Consider the following 16,910-nt stretch of genomic DNA (forward strand, 5'->3'; position numbering starts at 1 on the left):
TAAAATGTGCAGGTTGCATGCTTGACCTCATCCCGGAGGGGAACCAATAGGTTACACATGGCACTCTAAATCCTCCCTCCATGTGTGTGCATCTCCAAACAGTCTGGGAGTCATTTCACATATCTGATAAGTATTTAGCTCCACAGAAAAAGGAGAAAGGAAAGGGAGGTGCAGATGTTCCACCATACAAACACTGAAGCCCAAATCTATTTTTTTCAAATGGAATGGTTTCAAAGGGAAAAGTGAATAGGATTAACTTGATCTGGGTTTTGTGGCCCATATGCTTCTCAGCCACTTGGGTACATAATATTGTGTGCAATTATGGAATAAATGTGTTTTATTAAGAGGACACAACAAAACAAAAAACAGGCACAACACAAGCTTAAGAAACATGCATACAGTGTTTATTTTGCAACCAGGACACATTAAATAAAACTACAAAGGTACTTCACTTATACAAAAGATAGATTATATCCCATTCACATACAAAATAACAATAATTTACTGTATAAATTAAACATTTCACTATTATTTTGCTATTTACAATTTCATGAAAACAATGTTTTGGCACCCACAGGGCTTCTGGTGTTGTTTTCACGTCATCGAGCACTACAGGACATTCACATCAACTACAGTTTGGGAAAAGACTGTTTCTACTGCTAAGAAGGTAGCGTGGAATTTTCCGACTGACTGGAGAATGGGACAAAAATCAGGAGTTTGCATAATTCACCAGGCTATCCAAACAAATATGCCCTTGTTAGATTTTAACTGTCAGATTTCGTTAGCTTGTGTGTGATTTGAACACACTTTAATTTCCCATCGCTCTCACATCTAGGCTCTCTTATCTCCCTCTCTCTATGCATGGCCTGCTCTGAATATCACAGACCCAGGGGCATGTGCTCTTGTCTTGCAATAATTAAGATGAGTTACAGTTGAGCAGACAGGCAAAGAATATGGAGTCACATTTTTACAAATGTGTCTGATTTGGAAAGGGTCTCTGTTTTATGGGCCTAAGATTGGGCCTCTGATTTCTGAAAAACTTTTGACTTGAATGTCACTGTGAGGCTGCATCATGCGTAAAATATAACCTTTTGTCTCAAGTGCTCAGGTTGCTGCACAAAGTACATTTTATTTTATTTTTTATTTTCATTGAAATTGAACGCAAAAGTGAATAAGTACTGTTTCATCTTGTAAGTAGAAGCAAATTTAAGTGCATTGACTCTTCTTTATTTATCCTGTCAACAATTAGAATATTTTCAGGGGGTGACCGTCTCCAGAGACCCCCACTAACATCCAGTCCCACAACAGGAAAGGCTACTTACTATGCCAATGGTGAACTAGTAGATTTTGACCTTTCACAAGTAGTTTAAATGTCACAGCAATGCACAGAAAATCGTCACAGCTGCAAACCTGCTGACAGCTTGTGCATAGTACCATTGAGTGCTTTAGGTTATATTTCTGTCGGGGTATATTGTTGGCCCTCAACCGTTTGGCCTGAAATCAAGGTGACAAGTAAAAGCTTCCAGGTCTGCAAAGTCTTGCGGAATTTAGGCAATTTACTGCTGTCTAAGGAGAGAAAAAATGCATTCGACCAATGAGATAAATTGACTAGTAAGTACAAGAAGCACTTTGACGGGTCTCTTAAATGCTTTGCAGAGTCACAAAATGAAGAAGTGGACATAAATATGATCATTCCCACACTGAATTACATAATATACATCAATATTCATCCCCCCTGTAATCAAAAGACAACTTAATGTGAACAATATGTTCAGTAAATGTCCAAGACTACACATAAAATCACACACAGAAATTAAAAACAAAGATTTCTTTTAAAGCCTTGTCCGTTACTACGTGAAGAATCCTATTTCAAAAGGCTATGTGTTCATTTTGGAAACAAAACAAATCATCATCTAATGTCCATCATGTAACAAAAATGTAAAATATCCAGTCTGGAGAGGTGTTCAGTTGAGTGTACTATGTTTAAAAAGACTAATATATAATGATTTCAATCACTGTACAAGATGTGGCATCATTTTTTACTTTACATTTAATCTTATTTTGGACAGAAACTCTTATTTTAAAGAAATGCAGACTCTTGTGAGGGACCCAGTCCACTCCACTGAAAGAAACAGATGTGAGGAATCAAGGGAAGAGGAGATCCTTAAGGCACTTGAACACCATCAAACCGGAAAGACTCCCACCCACAACCGAGCAGAAAAAGCCCTCAGATCTTCCCAAGCCTCCCTAAATGACAGTTTGTCTGCAAACTGCACCACCCAACCCCCCCAGTGAACAACGCTGCTTCTTCTCTCCACCCAAATCCACATGAGCACTGACTGAACGAGTGGGCGAGCGCGCTCTTTTTCTCTATGATCTTTTCATTTTACGGTGAGTGATTCATCCCCAAAGTGCTATGATATCTACCTTTTGTCTCCATGTCCTGTTCTCCTCTCCCGAGAAAGCTAGTTGTCACGTATAACACATCAAAAAGAAACTTTGCATATGGAATCAAAAAGACAAATAAATACAACTCTTTGGATGGGAGGATTCTGTTTTTTTGGCTGCAAGTGTTCATCGACCATATGAGGCAGATAGAAGAGTTATACAAAACTGTTAAGCTGTGTTAGTTGTTACAGCATATGTGTATCAAAGACTCCATTTCTTCATCCTCTCTTTGATACTGATGAAGATTCAGTTGCCACTCTGAAGCTCCAGGAAGAGGTAAACCTCCCTGTTTCCTAAACTGAACACAGGCAGTGAAGTTAGCCGTTATTCTGCACCCGGCTATGTTGGGTTTTCACTGGCGAGTCTGCAGTCTGGAAGGGTTTTTTGGAGGTATGTTGATTGTGAGGGACATCCGTGGGTGATGGAAAAGGAGACTCTCTGAACCAGAGAAGCTTCCCGCATGTTAAAAAGTGTCCTTGAATCTTTGTCAGAGCTCCCTAATCCTTTGCTCTCCTCTCCCACATTGAGGTCACTGACAGCCCAGCCTGTCCCCCTCCTCCTTGGTGCTGAGCAGGATGGGAGGGCCCAGCCACTTCAGCCCACGGGCCATTTAGTAGCAGTCACTAAGTCAGTTTAGCCTCTCAGTTGTTGGCTTGTTAGCGTAGCGCCTCATAGAGTTTCATTGTCTGAGGGCCTGGCATCTGACGGCCCTTGTACAGAGTATTTGTGGATGGCGGTAGCGTTTGGTTAACGGTGAGGCGCAGCAGTGGTGCTAGTTGCCCACGAGGGGGCTGAGGTCGCCATGGTGGTTCTTTAGCTTCTTCTTGAAGAGGGAGATGGTGGAGGGTCGGTACAGGATTATCCAAGGCTCAGTGGACGCCGTGCTCTGGCTACAGCTGTCTGAACCGCTGACTGTTGGGATGTTCGGGGACCTGAGAGGGAAAATGAGGAAGAGAGGAAGAGAGAAAGTAAAGACAGAAAATAAGCAGAGAGAGAAGAGTAAGAGAGAAAACAGTAGAACAGAAGAGAGGGAGAATAATGGAAAGGGGTTAAAGAAAGATAGTGATATAGAAAGGGTGTCACACTGCCTTTTAAATGTCTATTCCTAATGTTCCATTATTACATGATCTTTAATTACATATTATTATATAATTACATTATATGATATTTATTGCATTGAATCTATCTACTGTTGATGGTCACATTCTAAATGCTTAGATTTATTTTCTAAAAGTCTAAAATCAGCCACTTTGCCTAAGTTAGACATAAATTCATTTAATCATAAGATTAAAATTGTGTTGGACCAACTTAAAACTTATTGGTATCTATTATTATTATTATTATTATTTATTTCGAGTGGGAATAGACAGAAAGAGAATTGCTAAACTTTTTTCAATTTTACTTAAAGAAAAAGAAAGAAATGTTCTGCTTGAACAAAATGTTTAAAGAAATACCAATAATTTTAAAGTGGTCAATAAACTAGTTTTCTTTCTTAATATTTTATTCTTTCACATTGCCTGTGTTGCTGCTATGAGGGGAATCGCAGAATTTATCATGAGTAGGATTTCCAGCTTTGGCGACTTCTAGTGGTAGTAATAAAAACTGAACTGACTCAAGGAATATACACATTTTCACTGACATTGTCTTATTTTGTAAGTTCCTAAGATGCTGTTATCACATAAAAATTCAACACACTAGGACTTTAAATGTGTAAATATCGCCCTGTTTTTTCATTTTGTTCAGATATAAGCATCATACCACAGATAATTGCTTTGAAATGTTAATGCTTGGTGAGCACTGAAACATCCTCATACTTACTTGACTGTGATGTGCAGCAGCAGCTTTGCCACCATGGCTATGACTGTCAGTATGAGGAGAGCAGCCAGAGCGTAAATGGTCCACACTGCAGAGAGGGAGCAACACAGTAACAAGACATCAGATATCCAATCACCACAATACAAACAAACCGAAGCAGACTGAAAGGATTAGCAAGAAAATAATTATTCAAGCACTGCTGGCGCACCTGTTAGCAGTGTTCAGCCAGCAAATTGTCAAGAAATGGTGATGCATTATCATTGCACATCTGTTTTCTTCTGGTTGAGAAATACATCAGAAAGCCCTTTGAGACAGCGCGCTCAGAGTTTGGGAAGAGAAATATTTGAGTGAAGTAAAAAAGCACAGAACACGTCAGTCCACCCTGCATAGCTTCGACAAGAGGCCTGATTGTGATCAGCAGGGAGACCCAAAGTAACTTCAGTTATGAGTCACTGACAGGAAAAAACAAGCGTCACATAGCATTACTTCTATGTATGATCATAGGAAGTCACTCTGGGCCGAAGCTTCCAGAAGCCTCTCATCAAACTAAGATGATTTTAATGCTGTCAGAGAAACCAGGTCACACTAAATGGCAGCTCCAGCCAAGAAACGTCCTGCAGAGGTAGAGAGAGGTGCAGTAGGTGCAGTGTATTATGGGTGTTAACATACTAGCGCTGTGGCCGGTGGTCTCGCCGCGTCCAGCCCACTGACCTGGCATGTTGTGCTCCGGTTTACCGGGGCTGGACGTGATTACATAGAGGATCTGGGAGGAGCGTCCGTTAGAGGTGCTGTTGGATCGTTCGGTGATTCCACCTGCTAGCTGGGGTCCTGCTGTGCTGGAGACATCCTCTCCTTCATCCTCGTCATCTCCTTCAGCCTCCATTGTTCTGGTGTCTTGGCTTCTCAGTGCTAGGAACAAAAATAAGAACTGATTCAGACAGGTTCATGGACAGTTGGATGTTTTGTCCAATTTTCTTTAACTCTTTCAGCTCTGTTTTTGGTCTCCACCAACTCCTGGGTGAAAAATATGTCTCTTTAGCAGCTAAATACTCTACTATTTTCACCAGTTAGTTGCTAACTTTGTCTGGCTACCATTTGGTGCTAGGCAGGTAGCATACAGTGAGATTTTAGAGTGTTTTTCCACTAAAAACAGCTGCCAGCTGACAATGCAGATTAACCAAAATAGTAACATTGTGGGCCAAAAACAATAAACTAAAAGACGTCAAAATCCTGCAAAGAGCTGAAGGGAACTGCAGAGTTGTGTGATAATTTTCTGTGTGTTCATCACTACAAGCGAGTACTTGTGTGATTTATTGTTATAAAATAAAAATATTGATTGTCGCTGCTCTAAAATTTACAAGATACTTTTATATTTTGTCAATAACAGCAAAACAAATAACACCGTTGATACATAATTTGCATATAACCACCCATAAATATTAAAGAACGCAGTATAAATAAGTTTAAGGTGAATGGAAAAGGCAAACCAACTGCCATTTTCATTATTCAAGCAAATATATTATTATTATATATTATTCATTTAGCACATCTTGCAATGTATAAATGATTTCTCAGTCTTCTTACTAATCTTATTAATATTACTTCTTTGAGACATTTTGCATTGAACTGTTACAGTTCTCTACCATGTGACATATCACGTCTTGAAAATGTGACTATTTCTATGTATTATAGGCTTTCATAGCTCATGTGCCACAGACAAAGACGAAGAAAAGGTCTTCCATGTTGTGATTTCTACAAACTGAGCACACATATCACTTAACGCCCCTTTAATTATTCCTGTGGGCAAACTGGGCTGTGGCAGCAAGCACGCAGTAATAGGATACATCACATTTATCATGTTGTTGAAAGTATATACAGCACAGTCACGAGTGAATATTTAATACTAACAGCATTTGTTAAGAAAAAAATCAACTTTGAATTACTGTAAACATGTGGTGTTGAGAACTTTTCTGCCCGCCCAAGCCATGATTCAAAAAGTGTTTGCAATAAATTCTGTTTGTTTTAACCTGCTTACAGCACCAGATGGGCACAGTCTGCTTCATAAAACAACAGTGCCAGAGAGCGTGGACTATTTCAACTCATTTATGTGTTCCCAGAGGAAAGCAATATCCTAAATAAGATCTCTTCTGCCTTTCATTTACTTCTCCTAAACATAGATGTGATTTATTTAAAATCACTGTGTGATTTTGAGAATTTTCTTCTCCTACTTTTGAAACACTGCCTCTAAGAAACAAACTCTGGAATGTGTGATCCTGATATTTATGTGTCTCACTTGACTCTTTCATTATTTTTTCTTACATCTTAATTTGCAGTAATGTTTGGTGAAGAAAAACATCTCAGAAATCTATCAGCAGTCTGTGATTGTAGTCAATGTTATGGTTTCTTCCCTGCCTCATTGGAAAAATGCAGTTTGCACTGACGCTGATGAACGTTTTCCGCCATCTCTTAGAATTATTCATCAAACCAAAAATATGACCCTGATCACCAGCTGTAATACATACATAAATAAAGGTGGCATTGCTGGATTATCTGTAATTAGTAGAATAATGATCGCAAAATGTGATGATTTATTTTGTTGGCTGGAAAGAATATCACATGCTGGTATCTGCAATTAAGTATATCTGGTACAATATACTAGGTCAAACACCCAGAAATACTTCTAAATACTTTTTTAAACATCGCCTGTTCCACTCTTCCATGAAAGGTGGTTGAACGTTAAAGCAGCGGGGGATTTTTTTCTTTCTTTTCATATAACAGCTCAACCTGAGGGTGATCTTCCCAGAACTTCCCACATGTTCCCCATTTGCAGACAAAATACCATGCTTCAAACCCGGGCTCAGCTGAACGGTCCGCCATCCTCATCTGAGAGCATTTATCCTGAAATTATCGCTTTGACCGCTCAGTGTGCCACAGAGGAGATATTAGACGTATTTAGTGCGGATGCTCATTTTAACTGTTGTCTTTCTCTTTCAGTCTTTTTTTTTCTCTGCACCTGAGTTGCTATGTATTTTTCTCTCTAGCTTTCTGTAAAAAACAACCCTATTACTTCAGAGGGTGACCTTTTCTTATATCATGTCTCAGAATCAATTTCTTGGATACACAAAGCCTCACGCAAAACAAGAACCAAGATGTGAGCAGAAGATATTGTGCCTGTCCAGAGGTCAGAGGATTTATGACCTTCAAATATTGTTTTTACTGTAACGCCACCGGGCAAGAAAAATGACAAAGGATTACAAATGGAGGCAGCGAGGGAAGAGCAGGGACAGATTGCTTCCCAGCGTAGCAAGCTGTAAGCTTGAATGTCACCTACACTGAATTATATCAGGGTGTGCTTCTCTCATGCCTCAAGAAATTAATGTATTAAATCATTTTTGGTGCATCCACAGACTATTCAAAGTCATTTTGAGAGAGAATAATGTGAAAACAACAGAGTACAGTTTTTCTTTTTCCATTTTCCACATTAGTTGTGAGAGATAAAAAGAAATTGCTGTGTGAGGTCTTCAACTTTCTGTGAGCTATTAGTTCCCCAGCTATATGTCTAACTCTCTAACTGTCTACAGTGAAATCATGCTATCAGAAGGCGCGGTGCATAGTATCACAGTATTTTGTATGTAGGTGGCATAAAACCTCGCTATGCAATTCACGAAGAAAAACACTCTGGAGAAGCAAAGCAGCCTGCTGCAGCTTGATAAGAGGGTGAGTTCCTAGAAAAACAAAACATTATTTAAATATGCAGTATCACCCGGGGCTGTGAGACATTGACTAGCAAATGAAAAGAGAAAAGGGCCTGCCAGTGGTGTGACAACTGCCACACCAGAGCTAACAGGCGCTGCTATGCAAAACTCCATCATGGAGCCAGCAAGTAGGCACGCACCTGATCATGCAAATGTGGCGCTTGGTGGGTTTGAGGGGGGTACTGTAGCTCAGGATGTCTGCTAGAACTCAATCTAAACATTAGAAGTGATAGTCTGTCATAAGCTTTGAGATATTTTACAAAACTATTCTTCTGCCATCCCACTGCTAAAACCTTTCTCATCAGAAATCAAGTGGAAATCCCACCTTGGTAAAGCAGAGCGAATCCCTGGGCCTGGTTGGTGCGGTCTGAGTAGAAGTACAGTATGACAAAGTCGCCTGTGACGTTCACCAACTCCCGTGGCGGGCTGCGCCAGTCGAAGCGTTCCACCACCTGGTTGGTGTAACCGTCCAGTAGCTCAACCATGTCTGTCTGGTCAGAGATGTCAAAGAAAGTGAAGTTGAAGAGGATGGCGGAGGATCCAGGGACCTGGATAGTCCAGTAGCAAACACGGTCAGCCTTGTACTTGTCGGGGAAGTCGGGGGAATAGATGACTCCAGATGGAGAGGAATAGTTTCCACCGCAGGCCCCCACACGGGCTGGAAGGAAAGAAAAAATGTCATATTGTCATAATGTTATATTTGCCCTCAAAGCTTAAAGCTGTTGAGATTGTTAAGATTGTGAAGTCGATGAACTGATTACGGAGTTATTTTTGGTCTCATGTTTTCCAAGGTTATTAGTATTATTATTATTGTTATTATTATTATTATTATTATTATTATACTTAACTAAGACTAAAGAAAAAAGTAAAACAAGGTGTGAAAAAACAGATTTTAAATTTGGGGAAAAGAGTGGTTTTGGATTGGTACTTGGTATCAGCAAATGCCTTCAGAATTGTTTATTGGGAGAGAAAAAATCTCAAATTGAAAAGCTGTATAGCGCAGAAGACTTGATGCTACATATCTAACATTGTAAACTATATTTTGTTTAAGTGTTGGAAGGCTGTGGGTCCTATAACAGTTGTGGATGAGGGAAGGAGGGATGCTGGTGACAAGGACATTTCCCAGTGTTCCTTCTGGAGGTGAACTGGAGCCTAACTTAACAAAACATATTTGATGGGAGGTGTTAACATGACCTGTTCCCAACTTTATACAGATTTATAAAATCTGCAGGCACTAACACGAGGAGCAAAAAAGGCTTATTACCCCAGATACAGATATAATTGTGTGCATTACCTTATATCACTTTGGAAATCTTAAATCAAAGTTTGTTGTCTCATTTTTACAGTACAGAAAATCACAGCACAGATGTCACAATATCAGTCACACCCAGAGCAATACTAGCAACACTCACTATCAAAGATGATGACCCAGCCATCTCCTCCGCAGGGCTGGGTGTGGTCTCCGAAGCAAACGTGGTTACACTCCATGCTAGGTGACTCATCGTGGTCACGCGAGTCCACTTCGTTACCACAGAAACAGGCATATCCTGACTCCATTCCGGCAAGCTGCAAAACACAAAAGGATTTATGCAAATCACTGCATCAGCAATTCAAAACAAACTTTGGGTTAACGCTTCCCATAATGCTATTCATTATAAATCCATTTGGCATGGGTGCCAGCGAGGAAAACACTGAGGGAGTCCAACGACTAAGAGAAAAAACTTTGTGGAGGAAACGTGAAGATTTTGGCTCAACTTTCTACTACTTTCTAAATATTCAAAATGGCTACATTTTCCATAAAATGATACACGATTACAGCTTTGCATAGAAATAAAACAAGTCTAAGAATACACAACACTTTCAAATAAAACTTTTTTTATAGGCTGTGTTTCTCATATGTGATATGTGAATAAACATTTTGTAAACAGTCCACTGCACAGGGCTCGTTCTTTCTTTGAAATTAAATCCACTTAATTGCTCTTTCTCTCATGATTACAAGATGCTGTAATCTAAGTCTGGACAACTGCAACCTCTAAGCTGATTAGAAGCCTCCTGTCAAACACACAGCTGCACATGGGGTGCAGAGAATAAACCTTACATAAATAGCATCTATCTTTCAAATCAAAACTGTTAGTAAACTGTTCCTGAAAGCATCAGAGCAGGAATGTGAAACGTCAAAAACCTTCACACATCGTGACCTCGTCACCACTGGCTGCTTGTTCTCAAAAGACTTATTGTCCTTCATCCAAAAGGACACCATTGTCCAATTTTCAGCCCCTAAATGAATTCACACAACTGAAGGTACTGCCTCATTTCCCACTCTGCATCTTTTCTCATGGAATAGGAATTTATCAAGCCTCTGCTCTCACCAAGATGTATCAAGCCACGTCCTTGTTGCATTATTCTATCTTATGAAGTAACACCAACGTGAATACTGGCGGAGCAAACAAGCCATGGATTGCTGTCTAACTCATCAGGCATGCTCTTTGTCAAACAGTCACACGGGGATCATACATCCCGGCACTGATGTTCCACATGCGCATTAAGGACGGTGACAGTCCAAGGGTAGGCAGATGATGCCAGTCTGCTGCCACATCCTGTAACATCTGCTGAATTGAGAGGGGAGGGTGGAGCTGTCAGTATCTGTCAATGCAGACGGAGCTGAACTGGATCTGCTGAGACAGAAAATGAACACCTGGCACTGTTTATGGCTGGGACAATAGCATGCCAGACTCTGAGATGAGGAAAACGCATTGAAGAGGAGGTGCCCACTGGGCTAATAACCATTCATTTCCAGCTGTCAGCACTGATTGCTGTGATGATTTGTCTTCCGCTGGTTGGTTTGAAACAGGAAGCTTGATAGCTGAATAAAGAGGGTATAAACTGCACTGGACATCATGGTAATAACTGTCAGAAAACTGCCCGTAAATGCAGATGATTTACATAAAAGCTTGACTATTACAAGAGACAGCTTGTGTCCATTTTAGACATGACACGGGCAATTGAGTGGACACTTTCTGAACTAATGATGGGACAGATTTGAACTTTCCAGTACGAGGATAAAAGATACACTATCTACAGTTCTCTTTTTTAGGAGGTTTTCTTTTTATTTTACACATTTCCTCTCGAGGTTCAAATCTCACCTTGTATCTCTGCTTCCTGCAGAAGCTAATACAGTTCTGGATGGTGAGTTTGTTGGAGGTCTCGCTGGTGCCGGACAGAGTGGGTGGATCACCGCTGTCTTTGAAGCAGCCCAAGTTCCCAGGCACTGTTGGTTGGAAAAAAAACAGGTTACACACAACAAATTAGATGCAATCTGTATCACATGCTGACTATTAGCATTTCCTGTACAAATATCATGAACATTTTCATCCAGGTTTTCTTCTAGATCCACTGCAGGGATCAGTCCCTGGTTTGTATTTTATGAAATATTTTGACAGATGCGGTTGCGATGGGATTCACAACAAATTTAATTTTCACTGAAAAAACTATTAAAATCATGAGGATTTGATCAAACAAACATGTCTTCTTAAATCTGGAGAACAGGATTTGTAGGCCAGGACAACTCTTCAGAACTACATTACTTCATTATAATTCTGTTTTGTCAAACATTTTACCGAGCTGCTGCAATTTGGATATTGCATTTTTGGATTAACTGTGCAGCCCTACTGCATGCCTCAAACCCTTACGTGTCTCATGGCTTCCTCTAAGCACAGTTCAAGTTTTATAATCATGTTTGTGATTAACACCCCGTAGACCCGTCCCCAAAGAACAAACTATGACACACTCAAGAAGTATCCAGGCGTCTGTTTGAATGTTTTGGTGTGATTTGTCAACAGGCATGGCAACAATTTGGCCAATGAATAAAAGAATAAAAGAATAAAAGAGAGGAGTAGGAGGAGGCAAGAGGTAACGGAGAGAGGGAAGAGGGGTAAAGGGGACAGGGATGTTTGAGTCATAGCGAGAGAGAGCTGGAATCTAGAAAATGTGCGGTCATATGTGAGAGCAAGTTGCATCAGATTAGGGATATATTGTTTTCTGCATGTGTGACTGTGAGTGTGTGCTGAGAGATTAAAATTTTTAAGTTTGATGTGCCAAGAAATGTAAAGAATTGTGACATAGTGCCTTTACAGATGGTATTTGTCAAATGGTGATGTCTGGAAGGAGGCCAAGTCCAATATGTCTACATTAAAGTTAAATTTTAACCAGTAAAAGCACAAAAGTGATATAAGAGCATAAGCAAAAATTCACTTGGCAAAGTTTTGCATTTAGGACTGCTACCTGAGACATACTTTAGTCAGGCTTTCAAAAAACAATGCAAGCAGCAACTACATACAATTTCTACATCCCAATTTTTTAATACCCTCTTGGTTTTGACCCTTGTTGCAGCCTATCATGAGTATATAAACCATATTGAACATCAAAATGTTTGTTTGTTAGGTGAAACCTGGGGATGTATGACACAAATAGGCCAACAATTGCAGATGGATCACAGACCAGACAGGCAGATGGAAGATGGATGTTGACATCTTCAAGTCAGACGGATCAGCCCACGTCCCTTAATCCACAGCGTATTCATCAAATAACATGCAATCTTTCAAAATCTAACGCAGTGATTAAACTCCAAAGTCTTTAAAATCAACATAATAGCTCAGGTAGTGCCAACGAAGCCTCCAGCAGTCTATATCCCACTTGTGATTTGTTTTTCATTACGATTCAAACAGTCTTATTCCTGTTTCATTTCCATGTTCTGAGGTGAAACGAATTTGACAGTAAATGCACAATCTGAAAGTAATTTCCACTGCAAGTATGAAAAATCTGCCCCCAAAGCTCTTCAGTCTAATTGGAATTACAGTCATCCGACTGTAGGGTACAAATGAGCTCATTAGGAGAAGACAGAAAAGACAAGAGCAAAGACTGTGTCCAAAATAGCTGTCAATGGTGCTCTGAGACACAAAGTGGGTGCAAAAATCAAAAGCATGTGACATTACAAAGCATTCTTGTTCTTTATCAAGCATCTGCAATTTCCAAATTCATTTCTATCTCCGCATGCAAGTTAACTGAGGCACAAACCATATTTAATACAGAGCTCAAAGGGTGACTGAGGCTTCCTGGTTTAAATCTAATTTCTTGCTGTCTTATGAACTCAAAATGACTGAATTGTTTTGGAACTAGAATTCAAATCACTAGAAAAGTTTGTACTGATTGTATAATATTGGAATTGTGGAATGGGGTTGCACCTGTTGAATGTAGTACAGTAATAAAAAACTGCATTTGTAGTGGAGAATTACTCGTATTTCTGTTGAGTTTTCTTTTGCTCAGTTTCCCCACATATTGATAAAAGAGAGCAAGGCATTTATTTGATCATAAGTTAGCTGTAACACAGGAACATGTCCTGTCTATTTGTGTTCAATAACTTTGTGTTCAAATACTTTTGTGGATGCTGCAAAGTCTGACAACAAGCTCTGAGATTGTGGAACGGTTTGTCCCCTGATTCTGTATACCAACACTGTCCTAGAACTGAATATCTCTGGAGCTTTTCAGATGCTGTGTCTTCTCATCCCGAACATTGGCATGTTGAAAGCTGCCTGCTCGTCTGATGACAGCGAGTTCCACCAGTGAACAACTGTCACCCAGTTCAGAAACAGAAAAACACTTGATCCATTTTTACAAGCCTGCCATGATTTAATTTTGAAATATATTGGTATTCTACAAAAGAAAAAAAAGTATGGATACACATGCAGCACGGTTTGAATATTTATAACATCACTGAGGAGGGGCATCACTCAAAACTGCCATCGAGACCACACACGTGCATTGTCTTTGGGATACCAGTTGTTGCCAATGTTAACTTATTGGCTGGCACGAACAACTCCTCTACACGCACAACAGATGCTGCAGATTCTTTCTGTTTATGTAACAATGAGGCACAAAGGCTTTTGGGGACAAAGTGTGACATGTTTCAGATTCCACGCAAATTGTTGTCCGCAAGAATGTCTGCCACAGACTGGAAAAGTGAAGGGGGGGGGGGACGAGACTTGCAGAGAGAGGGCCGCTCCCTATGTTTCACCCATGTTTGCTGACCGTAAAGTGACCAGCGATATTTTGGCTGCAGCCCTGAGTCGCTGTTGCACAGAACTGTGTTTGACAGATGAGTCAACATTTGAATACAAAGTCCTTAGACTCCCTCAGACCTGCAATAAATCATTTGCAATATTACTTTTTCAGCCACAACTAAGACAAGCTTTATAAATGGATTAATATGGTTGTTTGAGTCATTTAGCAAGACTCCATGGCACACACTCGCAGAATTAAGGAGAAGATTGTATGACAGGTTAGAGGCAAACATGACAGTAATAAGAATATTTGAGCTACTTCATATTTTCAGGGTGAGACAGGACAGTTCTGTAGCAGCAGTTTCCTTTTTATCCATCAAATTTATACTGGATTAACCCCAGCGAAGTGTGCAGGGGGGCAGATGAGAAGAAAGGAGAGATAAACACCTGGTTGGGAACCAGCAACCTCCCTCCGAGCAAGGCAGGCAGGCACCACTTCAATGGAGCTTTTGAAAAGCGGAGGAGAAAATGCTACTGCAGGGCTCAACAGCCAGATTAAAGGCAGCAGTGCTCCTTTTTCATTTTGCTTTGACAAGAAGATTGCAGACTACAGTCAATTTATCTGTCTTTGTCCTCTTCTCGTCCCAGGGGCTGTGAAGCGGTGGCTGAAGAGCAGCAGGTGGTGGGATCGTATCACACCCGGGCGTTGGAGGTTTGTATGGAACTGGAGACGCGGAAGGCGACAGCCGCAGTGGCTGTACCTTCCCTGCATGCAATGTTTATCTAAAAAAGAAGTGTAAAATCGTCCTTGCATTTCAAATTCCCCAGCAAAGCATTGTTCCTTAAAAAACATCTGCTTTGCAGGTGCAACAAGTGCAAATATCTCCACTAACAATAAAAGAAAAAACACAAACACATTCAACACACTTCAAAGCTGTCGGTGGAATTTAGACTTTAACGAGCCAGAGGGGAGAAATGGAGGAAACACAAGGTGCATAAATGCTCCAGTCAGCCCAGACCAGACCTCTGAAAACCTCGGGAGATCACAGCGGGGGGGGGGGACTCCCACAAAGTAAAAAAAACAAAAAACAAAAACAGACACAGAGAGCTAAACAAGGCTTGACTGCAGCCAGACTCATCACAACCTGGCAGCCTGCTGCCTTAGCTCGGAAAAGAGCCGAGTTAGTTAGCCTTCCCACAATGCAACGCAGTGAAATGCAGAGCCAAGGAGCCAACAGGCAAAACAACAAAGTTCATGGGTGTCTGTCTAGCAGGGGGAAAAGGAGACACCTCTGTTGACGCAGCAGACACAACAACAGCGCCGACTCAAAACACATCAGAGAGAGAGAGAAAAGAACAACACAGAGGGATAAAACAACATCAAACATGTGCAGCAGGCTTTGGCAAGTGCACTTGGCAGGGAGCATGCAAGCAGGTTGATGAGCTGGGGGGGCAAACATGTTATTAAGGAAACATAATTACAGTTATAAATGTCTATGCCATCTGGAAGGTAAAGACCAGAAGAAATCTAAGGAAAAAAAAATAGTGTTTTCTTTCTCTGGGTGTCTCTCTTTTCAAATTAGATTTACTCTTAACAGCCAGACTCAGCACATGGTTTCAGATATTTTTATTTAATATATGAGGTAAGACAGACTTGGACAGGTACATATGAAGCCTTAAGGAACAATGAACCTTTAAAGTCTCTGCTTTATAATCACAGTTGAAACACAGGATTTTAGTATAAGAGCTATTCTCACACTATGACAACAAGAGCCTGCATTATAACTGGGAATACCTTTAATAAAGCACCAAAATTAGAACTGGGTATTAAACCTCAACACTGTTTGAGCACTGACTGACTGTTGAGAACTGTCAAAAACAAACTGGTCTGGTCAGTCCTAATCATATTTATTTATTTACTTATTTATTTACCAATTTCAGACAATATTTAACAACTTTGGAATTTTACTTTCCTCAAAAAGGAAAGACCGTAGCATCAAAAAACCTCTAATGATACCGAGCTCGTACAGAAACAAAAGTTGAAATAACATATATAATCATTGTTAGCTTCTGCCTTTTATTGTTTCGTAAAGATGAGACCAATATTTTCTGATTCATAGTCTCTGCACACTGAGCCAATCCAACATAAAAATCTAAAACAATGCACGCCCATCTGTGCCTATTAGACTGCACTGAACAAAGTCTATAACCATCAGTAAACTTTTTCTTTTTCTCTCTCGACCTACATACAGCAAAACGAATTTACATTCATTATTCGGGCTGGTAGAAATGATTCCTGTCAGGTGATTTTGTTTTGTTTAGTTGCTCGTTTGTTCTCTCATTGAGAAAACACTGAATGGGCTGTTAGGGCCTGAGGAATTCTGGATGTGGGAACATTAAAGGTCAGTGTAAAGGGGCTGACTGATAGCGCCCACACAGATCATTAATGATATCGCCACTGTGGCTCCACTGTGTAGGTGATGGCGTGGGGTTTCTATAATGAATGACTACAGTCATGAGGAGATTCTCGTTTTCAAGAATAACTTCGCCTTTACATTCACATTTTTTTCAAGTTTTATTTTACATTTTAGCTATATATTGTGATTTGTTTGTCTTTATATGTGCTGATCTATTTCATACAGAGCGGCATTGCTTAATAGAACAGCTGATTGACAGAAAAATGAATCCGAGGCTATTTTAAATTGATAGTCTGAAGCAAAAATGCCAAACATTTGCTGGATATAGCTTCTCAAATGTATATTTTTCCTTGTCATGTATGATAGTTAACTGAATATATTTGGGTTTTGGACTGTTCAGGCTTTAGAAATAGATTACC

The 16,910-nt window shown here is 40.2% G+C and overlaps 1 protein-coding gene across 2 annotated transcripts in view; it reads right to left on the bottom strand.

The window, feature by feature from the left end:
* Positions 1–396: 396 nt before the first annotated feature.
* kremen1 (kringle containing transmembrane protein 1) overlaps positions 397–16,910 on the bottom strand; it is a 54,857-nt gene continuing 38,343 nt past the window's right edge. The window contains exons 4-9 of one of the 2 annotated variants that reach the window (XM_035658421.1): positions 11,162–11,286; positions 9,431–9,584; positions 8,344–8,676; positions 4,975–5,172; positions 4,267–4,351; positions 397–3,380 (exon numbers count right to left, since the gene is read on the bottom strand). In XM_035658421.1, coding sequence (XP_035514314.1) covers positions 3,221–3,380; positions 4,267–4,351; positions 4,975–5,172; positions 8,344–8,676; positions 9,431–9,584; positions 11,162–11,286 — 1,055 coding nt within the window. In that variant the 3' untranslated portion in view covers positions 397–3,220. Of the gene's footprint in view, positions 3,381–4,266; positions 4,352–4,932; positions 5,173–8,343; positions 8,677–9,430; positions 9,585–11,161; positions 11,287–16,910 lie in introns of both variants that reach the window. The other variant, XM_035658420.1, reaches the window with a different exon arrangement.

This window comes from Morone saxatilis, unplaced genomic scaffold (genome assembly GCF_004916995.1).
Source record: "Morone saxatilis isolate NCDOM2014 unplaced genomic scaffold, NCSU_SB_2.0 Contig16, whole genome shotgun sequence".
NCBI lineage: Eukaryota > Metazoa > Chordata > Actinopteri > Moronidae > Morone > Morone saxatilis.